Source organism: Phycodurus eques, chromosome 19 (genome assembly GCF_024500275.1).
Source record: "Phycodurus eques isolate BA_2022a chromosome 19, UOR_Pequ_1.1, whole genome shotgun sequence".
Taxonomy (NCBI): Eukaryota; Metazoa; Chordata; class Actinopteri; order Syngnathiformes; family Syngnathidae; genus Phycodurus; species Phycodurus eques.
In genome coordinates, this window is record NC_084543.1 from 1,860,250 (window position 1) to 1,874,751 (window position 14,502).

Sequence of the window (14,502 nt, forward strand, 5' to 3'; positions counted from 1 at the left end):
CTGCATTCCCCCGTCAGGAAAATCCCTCCTCCACTTTGCTCTAATCTCACCTTTCTCTCTGGTGCTGACCCGGGGAGGCCCACTTTATTCCCCCAGAAGCCCCCCGCCCCCCACTTCCGCCCCCCCGACGGCTCTGCTCGATCGATTCCCTCCCGCGAACCGACGCTGTCTGCCTGTCTTTAGCACCGGCAGCACCTTGCCCTCCCTCGTTCCCCCCAATCCCCCCGTCTTTCTTTCTTGCCTTTTCGCGTCCCTACCGCGCAACCGCGGCGATGAGGCAGGAATAACGGGGCGCCTTTGATTTTTCATTAGACGCACCTCTGTATTTTAATATGGGGGTTTAATGGAGAGCATCGCCCCGGCCTCAGAGAACTCCTTCAATGAAAACCCTCCTTCAATTTGCTCCCTTTTTTGTTCGGTCCGCTCGCCTCCTCGCCGTCGTCGTCTTCGGGCCACTTGTTAAGGCCTCAGATGACTCGAATGCTTGCTGCTATCAACGAGGTGCGAGCTTGAAAGCCCCCCCATCCACCCCCACCTCCCCTTCCCTGGGACCCACCAGGGATGCTGTTTACTCCATCTTTGATACATGTTGGTGAGTTTGAGTGAAATTGATCCCTTAAAGTAAATGCGCACACACCAAAAAACAAAGACTCCTCACCTCACTCTTTGCGCGCTTGATGAATTTATTTAATTTTTTGTCCCCCTGTTGTTTTTGGGCGACACACTTTCGCTTTTTCATGGAAGGAGAACACAATGCAGGCATTGAGGGGAAAGCCACCAAAGGCGCCAACCTGTGAGCTAATGAGAGGGGACCCATGCTGTTATCTGAGGCGCTCGGCTCCTCTTTTCTCCGCTGTTGTCGCCTTTCTCGCCGAAGGAGGCTCTTTTTTTTTTTGTCTGCGTACAGTGGCCCCTCCTGCAAGCGCGAGGTGCGGCGAAGCCAAGGAAGTCGGCAAAGATGGAAATAAAACAAATGACAGTCTCCTGCGCTAGCTTGCGTCTGGGGGAAAAAAAAGCTTCTTCTGCTCGCGTTCCTGTGTGTACCGCTAACGTTCGACTGTGGATTGCGAAGAGGAGTAGGCGTAATAAAGCCACACTGTAAAAGAAAGTAAAATACTAGATCATTTATTCATAATAAGATCATTTGTTATTGAGTCGGTTATTTTTCCGAAAAAAATGGTATGTTTTTGACAAAATAATTTTTTTTTTTTTTTAGATAAGAAGTCAACTCTTTTAGAGGAAACAAGTTCATTTTCACGAACAAACGTTTGTTTTCAAGAAAAAAGTTGTATATTTTTGGGAATTTTTAACAATATAACATATAGTTGATTTAATGTTGGCCTAATGGCGTAGTGGTCTACTTCATATTTGAACATTTTCAGAAAAACAAGAAAAATGACACATTTTAGCTAGTACATTTGTGTTTTTTTTCTCGATTTGGGAACAGCGGATTAAAAATGGCTACGAATTCTGCTATTAGGTTCACAATGTTTTGAGTAAAAGTTACACATTTTACAGAAATCTTACAAATATTTTGAAGATTAAAAATTCAAATACTTGAAGAAAAAAGCCTGTATTTCAAGAACAGACTTGTATATTTTTTAAGAGAAACGTTTTTAATTTTCTACAAAAATGGTGTATATTTTCCTGAAGAAATGTTACATATTCTTGAAGGCAAAATAGCGGTATAGTTTCTAGAAAGTGTATATTTCTGATAACAAAAAGTTGTATATAGTCAACATTTAAAAAAAAATAAGTCTTGTATTTTTGAGAAAAAAAGTTCGATTTTTGAGATTGTCATATAGTTTCAAGAAAAGATGGGTATTTTTGAGAAAAAAAGTCTTACATTTTTAAGGAAAAACTTTAAAAAACTTAGTTATATATTTTGAATAATTCTTTAAATATTTTTAAGAACAAAAGGTAAATTATTTAAAAAAAAAAGAGTTGTGTATTTTCCAGAACAAGCCTGTATATTTCAGAAAGAGAGAAAAAAGTTATATATTGTCGAGAAAAAGTCATATATTGTCTAAAAAAAAAAGTTATTAAATATGTTTGAGAAATAAATGCATTTGCAATTATTAAAAATATATATATTTAAAATATCAGATATTTTGAAAAATAAGTAATATTTTCAAGAAATACATTTGAGCATGTTTTGGAGGGCTAAAATATTTTTGAGATAGTTGTGTATTCTTCAGAAAAAAGAAAAAAGTTTGTTTCAGTAAAATTTGTACATTTTTGAGAATTTCATCAAATATGTTTTGAGGTAAAAGTGAACTTTCTGGGTAAAAAGCTTTTTTATTTTTCAAAACACAATTGTACATTTCGGAGAGAGAAAAGAGAGCAAATCTTTTATTTTCGAGAAAATATTTCTTAGATAAGAAATCTTGTATTTTTGAGAAAAATGTTGTATAAAATGTTTTTTTATTCTAAAGAAACAACCCGCATATTTTCTATCAAGAATTGTATATTTTCTCGAGGAATGTTGAATATTTACGAGAATAAAAAAAATATCTAGTTGAGGATAAGCGATACGGAAGCTGAATGAATGAAGGAATATTTTATGGAAAGCAGGTTTATATTTTTTAAAGAAAGTGTTGCGTCATTGCTAGGAAAAAAGGCATTTTTGCCAAAAGAAGTAGTTTACGTTTGTGAAAAAGTAGTGCATTTTTTTATTATATTAAAATATATATATATTTTTAAAGTCATTCGTTTTCAAGAAGAAAGTCTTCTGGTATAAAAGGTTATTTGCCCTCTTTATTTGCTGACACTGGGCCTCTCTTCTCCTCCTCATCCGCCTTCTCTTTCTTTTCCTCCTCCTCTTCCTCTTCCTCCTCCTCCCCCTCCTCTTCCTCTTCCTGCCAGGGAAGCGGGGCAACGTGTCACCGTGCACTGAATACGCTTAACTTAATTGCACTTCACGCTATGCCAGCAGCTATGTGTGGCTGGCCAAACAGAGCCAGGAACTTCAGGGTCTCCTCATTACACTCTGCCCCTGGGTATTTGTGTTTTATTTTTATATATATGCCTTTTATTCCCCCTATCTAATGAACTGTTTACATTTTTCTCCCCAGTTTTGCAGCGCACACCATTATTTGCAATTGTCCTCGTGTCACTCGTCGCTCCGGGCAAAAGGCACAAAGAACAGTCGGAGGGCAGCGAAAGATGGCCGCACGCGTGACACTTTGGAAATCATTAAAAATCAAAATGCCCTTTTTTTGTTGCTATTATACTCAAGCAGTGAGATTTCGAAACACTAAAAGGGAAATCCATAATTAAATGGATGTAATGTACACAGGGGATTATGGTTAGAATATCTGATATGAATTTTTGCTTGTGTATGTAATTACATTTTAATGGGAGAAATTCTTTTTTTTTTTTTGTGGGCTGAGCACACAACCTTTCTTTTTTTTGACACAGCAGCGTAAGGACATTTCTTTTCTACTTTAATCTCATAAGAAAACTTTTTCTTCTTACTTTCTTCTCAGTTATATTCAACTTTTTCTCAAAACAGTTTTATCTTGAAAATATGATTTTATTCTTATTTCCACATTTCACCTTGAAAACGTTCCAACTTTTTATACAACTTGACTCTCTAAAGTTTTTGATTTATTTCTAGGTGTTCAACTTTCTTTTCATTAGGTGAATTTTTTTTTTATCTTGACAATATATGTTATGAAAATCTTGTAAGAGTTGGACTTTTTTCTCAAATGTAGTACTTTATACTCACAAGGTTCTGATTTTCAAGAAAATGTTCAACATTTTTCTGGAAAATTCTGCATATGACTATTCTCATTAGATTCTGACTTTTATTCTCATAAAGTTATGACTTTTCTTGAAAACAAGATTTTCTTTCCCTCATTGGGTTCTTTTTTTAATTTTTGAAAATATACAAAAAAGTGTCTTGAGATTAGAACGTTTTTTTCAAAGATTTTTCGTCTTGAAAATATAGCTATTTCGCAACAAATGACTATCGGAAAATTGCAACCTTTCTTCTTGAAAATATGACGGAAATGTACAAATAAGGTTTTCCCCACAAAAGTAGAAAATCCATGTAACAATAATGAAATTATGTACCCAGAGGATTATGCAAAACTGATTAGCATATCTGATATGAATTGTTATGCGTGCATATGTTAATTACATTTTGATGAGTGATGAAGAATGTTTTATTTGTATTTTTTTTAAGCAGAGCTATCCATGTCATCTTTTTTTTTTTTTGACAGGACACCAATACCTGCGCGTGTGCGCTTTTTTGACGGCGTTTGCATAAAGTTAAAGATGTACCTTTGTACTGTTCGCGCGTGTGCGCTTCTGGGAATAAGATGCAAAAATGTTCACCCAAGATTAGAAAAGTGACAAAAGACAGACCTTTGAAAAGGATTAAGTGAAAAAAAAACAAGCCTCCCTCCCCCCTTATCTCGGCAATGAGCGACCATTCTGTTTTAGATGTTTTCGAAGACTGATTAATGGGGTTTATTTAAAGACACTGGCTGTGTATCTATATACAGTGGATATAAAAAGTATACACACCCCTGTTCAAATGCCTTTTTTTTTTTGTGATATAAAAAATGAAACCACGGTTCAGAAGACCTTTTCAACCATTAATGTGAACTATGACCTTTACAACTCAGTTGAAAAAAAAAAAGAAAGAAAATCTAGAGGCTAATAGCATAATTGCCTCGTCAGTTTTAAGTTAGCATCACAATATCAATAAAAGAATGCCAATATGCTTGCTAAAATTGTTTATTCTTGTTTTCCAAAAATGTGCAAATATGCTTAGAAAACTAATTTTAGCCTTTTAGCATAGTTGCCTAAGTCCAATTTGAACATTTTCGGATAACAAGAAAAAAAATAAAAGATTTTTTGGGGAGCAAGTATCATTAGCATAAAAGCTTAGTTGCTTCGGTCATTTTAAAAAGTTTTAGCGTACAAGAACATCTGAACTTTATTTGATGTTAATCAGGGAGCAGCTGTGTTCTGACTCCCGTTTAGCATGAGTTTAAATGTGACTGGTTAATTCCACACACAGCCACACCTGCCATTAAAAGAGGGTGTGCACACTTGTGCAACCACATGTTCTTAGTTATTGACTTTTACTTCCCATCTCTTAAAAAAAAAAAAAAAAAAGTTAAAAAATCTGTTGCGGTCACATTAATAGTAGAAAAAGTTTTGAAATGTTTTATCTTGGCCACAACCCCAAATAAAGTTCAGGTGTTCTCGTATGCTTTTCCTGACCTTCGTTAGCATAGTAGCATAATTGATGAAGTTGATTTTGAAGGTTTCTGGAAAGCAAGAAAAAAACAATAGCAAATTCAATGGGGAACTACACAGACGTAAAGAAAAAACTACATTTCTAGCTAAAACATTTGTATTTTTAATTGACTTGTTTGTGACAGTAGATTTTAAAATGACATCGGCAATTATTAGGCTAACGATTTGTTTTCCATTTCATTCATCACCGGTGGAAAAAGTTTTGAAATTATTTATTTTTGTTGTCACAAAAACCTGGCTTTCGAACAGGGGTCTTTTGACTTTTTATATCCACCATATATAATCAATTTGCAGACTTTTCCCAACCCCGAAATACATATTTTTCAGCATATTATCAAATCTGTCAGTGTATTAAACAGCAAATGGCGGCACACGTTGTTGACGTTTGACATCAAATGGCACGGCGGTAATCATTCGGGGATCTGTTGTTTTCCAGAGGGGGAATGGGAAAATCCCGTCATGCTCGCTCGTAGCGGGTGCAGTGGGGGTGGGGGGGGGGGGGGGGGAATCGGCGGCAACGCTTTCATTGCGGTGACATTTCCCCGTCCTTTTATACCTTTCTGCCTTTGTTACCCGCCTCAATGCGGAAGTGCTTCACACGCAAACAGCTATTTAGAAACACCTCTCGTCGGCGTTTGTTGTTTTTGAAGGCATTCAAATCAATGGCGCTCGCGACGCTTCGCCGTCTCAGTTACGGCTGTAAGTCGTCGCTCCCCCTAAGTTGCATTGTGCGTGGCTCTTAATGATGAATCTCCACTTAAATGGAATATGTGGGTGGTTTATTTTGTTTTATTTTGGTTTTGGTTTCTTTATTCCCCGGCAAAATCAGTAGCGCTTTTGCGAATTCATGCCGTGGATGCTTATTGTTGTGTTGATGCGTGAAATTTGGCCACAGCGTCCACTTAATTAACAACGACTAAAGTGAGTCGTCGTTCATACTTTGGATATAAAAATTCTACACAGCCCCGTTCACATGCCAAGTTTTTGTGATATTAAAACAAAATAAAAATTGAGACCAAGATGAATCGTTTCAAAACTTTTTTTCCACCAGTCATGTGATATATAACCTTGTCCACAAATAAAAATCTAATCTCTTCAAGAGCGGAAATAAAAACTGATATTGTGGTTGCATAACTTTACACACCCTCTTCAAACTGAGGATGTGGCTGTTCAACTTTTTTCTTGAAAATATTCACCTTTTATTAAAAAACATTTTTACAAATGTCTGACTTTTTTCTTGAAACAAATACAACTTTTTATCATTAAAATGTAAAAAATAAAAAATAAATTAAATATTTTGCATTTTTTGGGGTGGGGAAATATGCATCAATTCTTCTCTCAATGTCAGACTTTTCTCTCCCCAAAAATATAATGCATTTTATCATTAAAATATCAACATTTTGGGGGAAAATATTTAGCATTTTCTTGTAAAAATATTTATGACTTTTCATTTCCCCCAAAATATAAAACTTTTTCTCTGGAAAATATGCAACTTTTTTTCATCAAAGATATAGAACTTTTTAAAAAGAATTTTGTTCTTGTCAAATATGTGACTTTTTTTTAAAAATAAAAAACTAAAAAACACCTTCTAATCTCGAAAATATGAAAGAAAATTCTCCCAAATATTCAACACCAAATAAATGACTTTTCATCTTTAAAAAATAAATAATCTTTCTCAAACATATACCAATGTTTTACCACTTGTTTACTATAAGTTGTGTACACTTAATTTAAAAAAAACCAAAAAAAATCTTTTTTAAAAATAAAATATTCAACATTTTTTAATTGAAAACGTCAGACTTTTTTTCTTTAAAAAAAATCCCCAAAACTCAAACCTTTCCTTTCCCCCCCTAAAAGAACATGACTAAATAAAAATTCTCTTAAAGTACACTTTCCTTTTTTTCTGATGAATGTTTGACTTTTTATCTTGAAAATATATGACTTTATTTTCGAAAATATTCCACATGATATGTTATTTTAATGGATGCGTGGCGTCCAAATGAGCAACTACTGGTACAATAATACAATGTGTCCTCATGCAAGAGGTTATTGGTGCCCTGCCTGGTCTTTCTTGAATTCATTTAAAATGAAAAGTAAATCCAAGAAAATGTCGTCGTTGGGTGGAAGTTTTGTGCTGTTTTGTCTTTGATTTTGGCTCACCTTCCCAAACAGCGAGCGCGGCGGAGCGCGGTGCGGGTGGGCTGCGGGTCGGGGGTGTTGGTGGTGCGAATGCGGCTAGGTAAACACTTTAGCGTGTCTGCTGTTGCCGCGCGCTCAGTTTAAGAGGGCACGCAGACACGTTGTTTTTCCACGAGCCGGTCGTCTGTAAACAAGCGCGACATCGGCAGCCCACTCCTCCGGCAGTGTGTGAAGTGTGTGTCTTAGTTTGTCCACCCCCCCTTTGCGACACGCACACAGGCACACACGTACGTGTCGGCTCACAGGTTTTGGACGTGGCTTTCCCTCTTATTGTCGAGACTGTGTGTGTGCGTGCGCAGAGAGCAAGGCAACCCCGTGCGATTGGGTGATGAATTATTCCCTGTCTGAGTCCCAGCATTGGCGTTATCACACAGGCTGCCAGTGCACTGGGATGATAGCGGTGACAGCACCCCGCCACCCCCCAAGAAAAGATTTAGTGCTGACAAGTGCTACTTCCTCATAAAACACACACACGCACACACTCGCTGTGCTTCACAAGATTTGATTTTATTCATGCGGGCACTACCCCTATGGCATAAGTTTACCTACTGCACTAGTACACCCACCTCCCCAGCCTAGCGAGGACAACAATATGTTCTTATCTCAACACTCATGTTAGGTTTTTTTGTATACATTTTTTTTGCATGTATAAATAACACATTTCCACTTCTTTTAGATAATAATAAAATTTCTTACATAAAAACATGAAGACGAGGCCTTGCTATTTTTTTTTTTTTTTTCCATTTTAAAAATATTTCTTCCCAAATGTTAAAACGTCCAAAACGGGTCAATGTAACCCGCTGAATGTGTTAGTGTCGTTTGCTTCGATAGGTGCTGTTGTTTTGGTTAGCTAAACCGACTTGAAAGTGTCTCTGCTTTTAATGTCCCTTCAGTCCAGATGTTGTTGTTTTTTTCCATTAGGGGGCTCCCGTGCTTAAGGAATGCCTGTTATGGTTCTTTTTCTTCTTCTCAGTACATAAAACCACAACAGTAAGCCATATTTCTCCACTTGTTTCCCTTTCTCGCCACCCCTCCCCTTTCTTTTTTCCTTCCCCCCTGGCAGAAAAGGTCACGTATCGCCTACAGTGACGAGGTGCGCAACGAGCTCCTGGGGGATGACGCCAGCTCCTCGGAGAGCCAGGTGAGGCGCTAATCAGCCCCGGCCGGCCCCGCCGCCCGCCGGTGCGGGACGCCGACTTCGGGGCCCGGGGGTTCGGTCGGGTAGAGGGGTGGGCCGCCCTCATCCCTTGCCAGATCTGAGAAGGACGCCGGCGTATTGTCACCAAGTCATGCAGAAGCAACACTGTTTAATGCAAAGCCGGGCCGACGCGGGGCATGGGACCGGCCAGATTGCGAGCACCCACGGACGCACGCACGCCCGCGCCCGGACACAATGCAAAGCAGCATTCAATACCGAACCGCAGCTGGGTGTCGCCCCGTAATAGACCCTCACACACAAAATGGCGAAATCTTCTTCTGTGCACATCTGTTAATTCAAAGAAAAAAACAAATTCGCCCCAAAATGTGGTTTAAGTCAAAAAAATGTTGCTAACTATAGTCTTAAGGTGTTCAAATTGTGTCGTATTTTCCATAAATGTCACATTTTGCGGGAAATGTGATGTAAAAATGATGTGCAAAATAGGTCTTGTTTTCCTTTTTAAAAAAAATGTTTTTTGAATGCATAAAAAATGTTTAAGCTGTATAAAAGGTATTTTGGCAAACCTTCAGCTAGGACCGTACATCTTGACTTGTCATTAGATTGTGACAAATTCACACACAAAAAAAAATCAAACCTCACACACAAAGTGGTGAAATTTGCTTCTTTCCTTGGCACAATCACAAAAAAATAAAAATAAATAGTATGGAAATTTTATTTAAAAAAATATTGTGCAGTGTTTTCCTTAAATTTCACTTTGCGGCAGAGAACATAAACAAGCATTTTTCACTTATTTACAAAAATAAAATAATCATTCTCAGCGTTTTTTTAACTGCCTTTTAAGTGCCAAATACATCTATGTAAGGAAGTAAATCTTGTGCAACAAATAAAAAAATAAATACAAATAAACTGGGAAATTAACACAAATCTTTCAGGGCAAAAAAACAACAACAACTCACAAAGTTATTTTTGTTATTATTATTATATATATTTTTTAGATTGGATAGCCTAAAAAAAATTTGCCCTGCTAAAAATCATAAAAAATACAATAATTGTAAGCCTGTGTTTTATGTGGACTGTACGACTTGTTTTCCTCCTTGGCCTGGTTTATTGCATGTCAAGTCTTGTTTCATGTGAGTTTTGAAAAATGCTGAAAATCATAAAAATCCACAAATAAGAAGCCACACCACACACAGACACACAAACACACACACACACACACACGCACACGTTCAACTGCGAGCATACGTATTTTGCCTGTTTGAGTGTGACACGTGCACAAAAAAACACACACAAAATGGTGGACTCTGCTTCTTTTCTTTGCACAATAATTAGAATTGTCACTTAAAATTTTGTAATTATTTTCCTTAAATATACAAACATTTTCATGCATGAGTAAAATATTTACAGCAAATTTTTGTTGTTGCTTTCTTTAAAGTGCAAAATAGGTCTCTTTTAAAAAGTTGTTTTGTATGTTTTTTTAAAAGATAGAAACTAGCACAGCTGCCACATATACCCCCCCCCCCCACACCCCCCCTTCCCCCCACACACACAAACACACGCACACACGTGCACACACATTCCAACTATTAGAATACAAAAATTCTAAATGCAAAATCGCGCTGGACTAAAATAAATGAGATTATATTTAGAAGTAAAATGTGGTGTTGTTGTTTTTTTTTCTTCTTCTTAAAGTCCCCTTATTACCATTTCAATGATGACCCACCATCTTCCAAACATATGTGCGCGCGTGCGGGACGCGTAATTGATATGCATATTTTCCCGGCAAATTAGCGAGACACAAAAGTGACGCGCGCAAGTCGGAAAGGAGATCCGCTGTCACCAATGTGACGTTTGAGAAGCTGACGGCCGCCGATCAAGGAGAAAAGGAAGGGGGAGGGGGGAGGGGGGGGGGGAAATGCCCAAAAAGAAGTATCACGCCGTTTCATTTGGAATCCTTTTCATCTTCCTGTTAAAAATAGTTTTTTTATGTACAGCTCTGGGAAAAAATTAAGAGATGACAGAAAAATGATCAGTTTCTCAGATGTTTTTTCTTAAAGAAAAATATTGTCATTTAGAAATAATTGAAGAAAATGAAAAATGGTCAATATACCAATAAAGGTCGTTTATATTTTTTCTAGAGCTGTACATATATTACAGTAATTAAGGTTCAAATAACGGGCTTCAAACAAGTTAATGAATTATTGACACTTTGTTGGACTTTAATACATTTGAATGAAAGGCATTTTAAATAATTTTACTAAAGGGGCTGAAATATATAATTAATACAGTGCAAAATAACAATGTCAAATCTATGCAAATATACCATCTGTACATTTTAATTTCACAATACACTGCTCTCATTTTTTTATTTAAAAAATTCAGTCGTACAATCATAACACAAATGCTTATGTAACATGAATAATTTAGCATTTTTTTTGTCGCAAATGTAAAAATGTACATTTAAATTTGTTCTAGCGATTATTAATCAATTATAGACTTGCTCAACAACAGCAATAATGATAATACAATACTTTGTCCATGATAATGATAACAAAATAATAATCTTGAGATGCCATGTGCCTCTCAAGCAAGTTAAAATAAAAATTCAGAAACATTCTTTGTGCAAAAGAAAGAGCTCATAAATTAACGATAAAAATGAGTGTGAAGGAAAATCTTTCAGAATTCGATAAGAATAAACCAGTGTTGCATGGAATCTATGACTGTTTTCCTCTGGCCAAGTTTTGCATTGACAGTCTTGTTCCAGGTGTGTGTGTTTTTTTAAAGTCACTTTAGAATATATATATATATATATATATATTTTTTTTTATCTGTATAACAACATAGATTCTTTGAGGTGTCCAAATGCCACATTAGTTTGTAAAGTCATGTAATTTTTTTTTTTTGTATTATTATCTTGAGAGGCCACAAGTGAGTTTTTAAAAATGTGTTTATGTGAAAAAGAGCAACCAAAATTGTTTGTAGAAGAAAAAAACATTTTTTTTCTTTTTTATTGAACAGCAATGACAAACGTGTGTTACTGAAAATCATGAAAAATACACAGTACAGTATATACAGTCATAATAAGCCAAGCCTATGGCCTGTACGACTGTTTTCCTACTTGGTTTTGTTTTGCATTTAAAATCCTGTTACAATTATTCTTGAGTTCTCACAACTTCACATAAACTTACATAACAAATTGAGGGAAAAAAAACAAAATTTGGACTAACAACAAGAATAGAAGCACAATAATTTCTCCATAATATGCGTTGATATTTTCAAAAAATTTCTATCTTGAGATGCCATGTGGTTTTGTTTTTATCCATAACAATACAAGTTTTTTTTTGTGTGTTCTATCAATAATCAAGAAAAATATACAGTCGGGTATATACGGTAATAAAAAGTCCATGTTTTATACACTGTAGTACTCCTCCTTGGCCTAGTTTTGGATTTACATTTTTTTTAAAACATATTCTTCATCTAACAAGATGGCGGCAATAGGAGAGCGAGGGGACCAGAAGTCAGGGGCAAAGTGGGGTCAATTTAATTGCCGGCGATGTGTAAAACGAGGGTCCGGAGCGCTTCGCGTAGCCCCTCGCCCCAGCCGATCATTACGGCTCACAAATGTGCCGGTTACAAGGCAAAAGGATTTCCAGCTTAAGTAAATAGGCCACCGTCGCAAGTTGCGATAGTGGCTAAAAGACGATTTAATAGAGTCGGACATTTATTCGTTATCTGTACGCCGGCAGAGACGGAATTGGCACTATCAGGTGCTAGGCACATTTTCTTTTTCCATTCCCCGTCTTTTTTTGTCTTCCACACACGCACACATGAATGCCGCACCAAATAGTTTCGATTTCAGTGGCAGCAGAAGGCTTGGCCACGAGAGATTGCGCCGGTTTGAGCCGGAACCGACCAGATTTTTCCCGAGCTACAAAGGAAGCGCATTACCACTTGTGTCGAATTCTGTGTCGGGGTAGGCGGCGGCAGAGATGGGGGGGGAAATCTTTTGTTTGGAGAAAAAAAAAAAATGCTGATTATCATAACAGAAAAATTGCAGCAGTGCAATTTTGAATGCTGGCTGGTTGGCACCACAAAAACACAAGACGAGGACGGCATAATTACGACATTCACGGCGTTCCACAATGCGAGCGCCGTCGTTGGCCGCGCTGAAGACGCCATTGGGCGAAGGAAAATCAAGCTAAAAAAACAACAACAACAAAAACGCATCTCAACCAGGCTTTTGTGTGAGTCCTCCCGTGAGGATTTGCAATCAGTCATGCGGCACAAATGAGCCTAGAAGAAGTTTTGTTTGGCGGGCCATTGAGCGATCGTAGGATCTGCTACTCTCCAATAAGCCACCCCGCCACATCATCCCCCTCCTTATAGTGTCGTTTCAAACTTTGCCCTTTTAAATAAGCCAACCTTGCTGTGCAGATTTAAGTAGCATCTTGTTAGCGGCGACCGCCTCTTTCGGAAGACACGCATTTATACTTGTTTACCTTGTGTTTCTCTCGTGAGTTTGTTTCTATCCGGAAAACAGCACAAATTGTACAAAAAGAAAATAAACAAGTCACAAAATTAGCTTTTACTGAAAATTGTGGACATTTTTTTGGGGGGGGGAGGGAATAATAAACTAGACTAAAAAAAAAAAAATGAACTTAAGTTTTTGACTGTACAACTGTTTTCCCATTTGACCAAATAGGAAAACAGTCGTACAGTACACGCACATTACGAACAATATTGATACTGGATTGACATAGCAGTGAGACATTGTTAATAAGTGCCAATGCTAATAGTTTAAACTGTAAACATTCCACAAACAACGATTACCATTTTTATTTCAAACGCCTCTTACAAAGTTCCCCTTAAAAATAATTGCCTCACCGATTGCGTGATTAGCAACGTGACAAGTGGCCGCCATCTTTGTGGAATTTTCTTAAAAACATGGAATGAGCATTTCAAATGCCTCTAAAATCCTCCATAACAAATATATCCACGAAAAAACAAGTGAGGCCAATCCCAAAAGCCCAATTCCTTTTCGTTTTAACCATTCTCAAAGATAGAAATGCATACCAACAATAGCTTATTTTTGTAGCTTTATCATTTTGCTTTGAAATTAGTGCGTTGTTTGACTTTTTATGGTCGCGTTGTACACATGATCGGTTCGCCAGCTTAAGCGTTTGTAATCTTGTTTGCGATTCCCGTTTTAGGAACTCTATGAAGGGAATTACAGCCCAGTTGGAAGGATGGCTGGCACCTTTAAGGTTGTTCTCGCAAGAATTTAGTTGGAATTTGTGCAAAATGTCGTCAACAGGGATGAACGAATTTTGTTGCTGTTGTTGTCTGAGCGGTATAAACAACGTTAGCAGCACATTTCTGCGGAAGCTCGCCCTTATGCAACAAAAATGGTTTGCTTTTGAATACAGCACTTCGATTCCCCCCCCCCCCCCCCCCCCGTGAAATTCATTTTTGATCGACTTCAGTTTCAGCGTGCCTTTTATCAACAATGTGGACCACTAATCCTCCAATGCCGTGAAACTTGACTACGCAAAGACCCATTCCAGAGAATTTACCTAAACGACAGGCGAAAAATTGTAAAGTCCATGTTTTGACACATTTTGAACATAATGTAGGCGCATACGATCGCACTCCCTTTTCTCTCGCAACATCATTTTCCGTGACTTCCCGGGTAATGCTAGCCGATCTTGCCAGGCGGAGCTTTCCACTTCCTTGCCGTTGTTTAATGTGACAGTACGACGACTTGATCTTTGTTTGTTCAAAAAAAAAATCAGCTCTCCACTGCGTTTAGCGCGTTTGTCTGCTGATTTCCGAGCGCTCGACGCGCAAACAGAAAAATCGTCAAGGTTAAT

General features: G+C 37.5%; 1 protein-coding gene across 4 annotated transcripts in view; it reads left to right on the forward strand.

Moving 5' to 3' along the window:
• vti1a (vesicle transport through interaction with t-SNAREs 1A) overlaps positions 1-14,502 on the forward strand; it is a 113,827-nt gene that overhangs the window by 13,183 nt on the left and 86,142 nt on the right. For all 4 annotated transcript variants that reach the window (XM_061706500.1, XM_061706501.1, XM_061706502.1 and 1 more), the window contains exon 4: positions 8,537-8,614. In XM_061706500.1, coding sequence (XP_061562484.1) covers positions 8,537-8,614 — 78 coding nt within the window. The remainder of the gene's footprint in view (positions 1-8,536; positions 8,615-14,502) is intronic.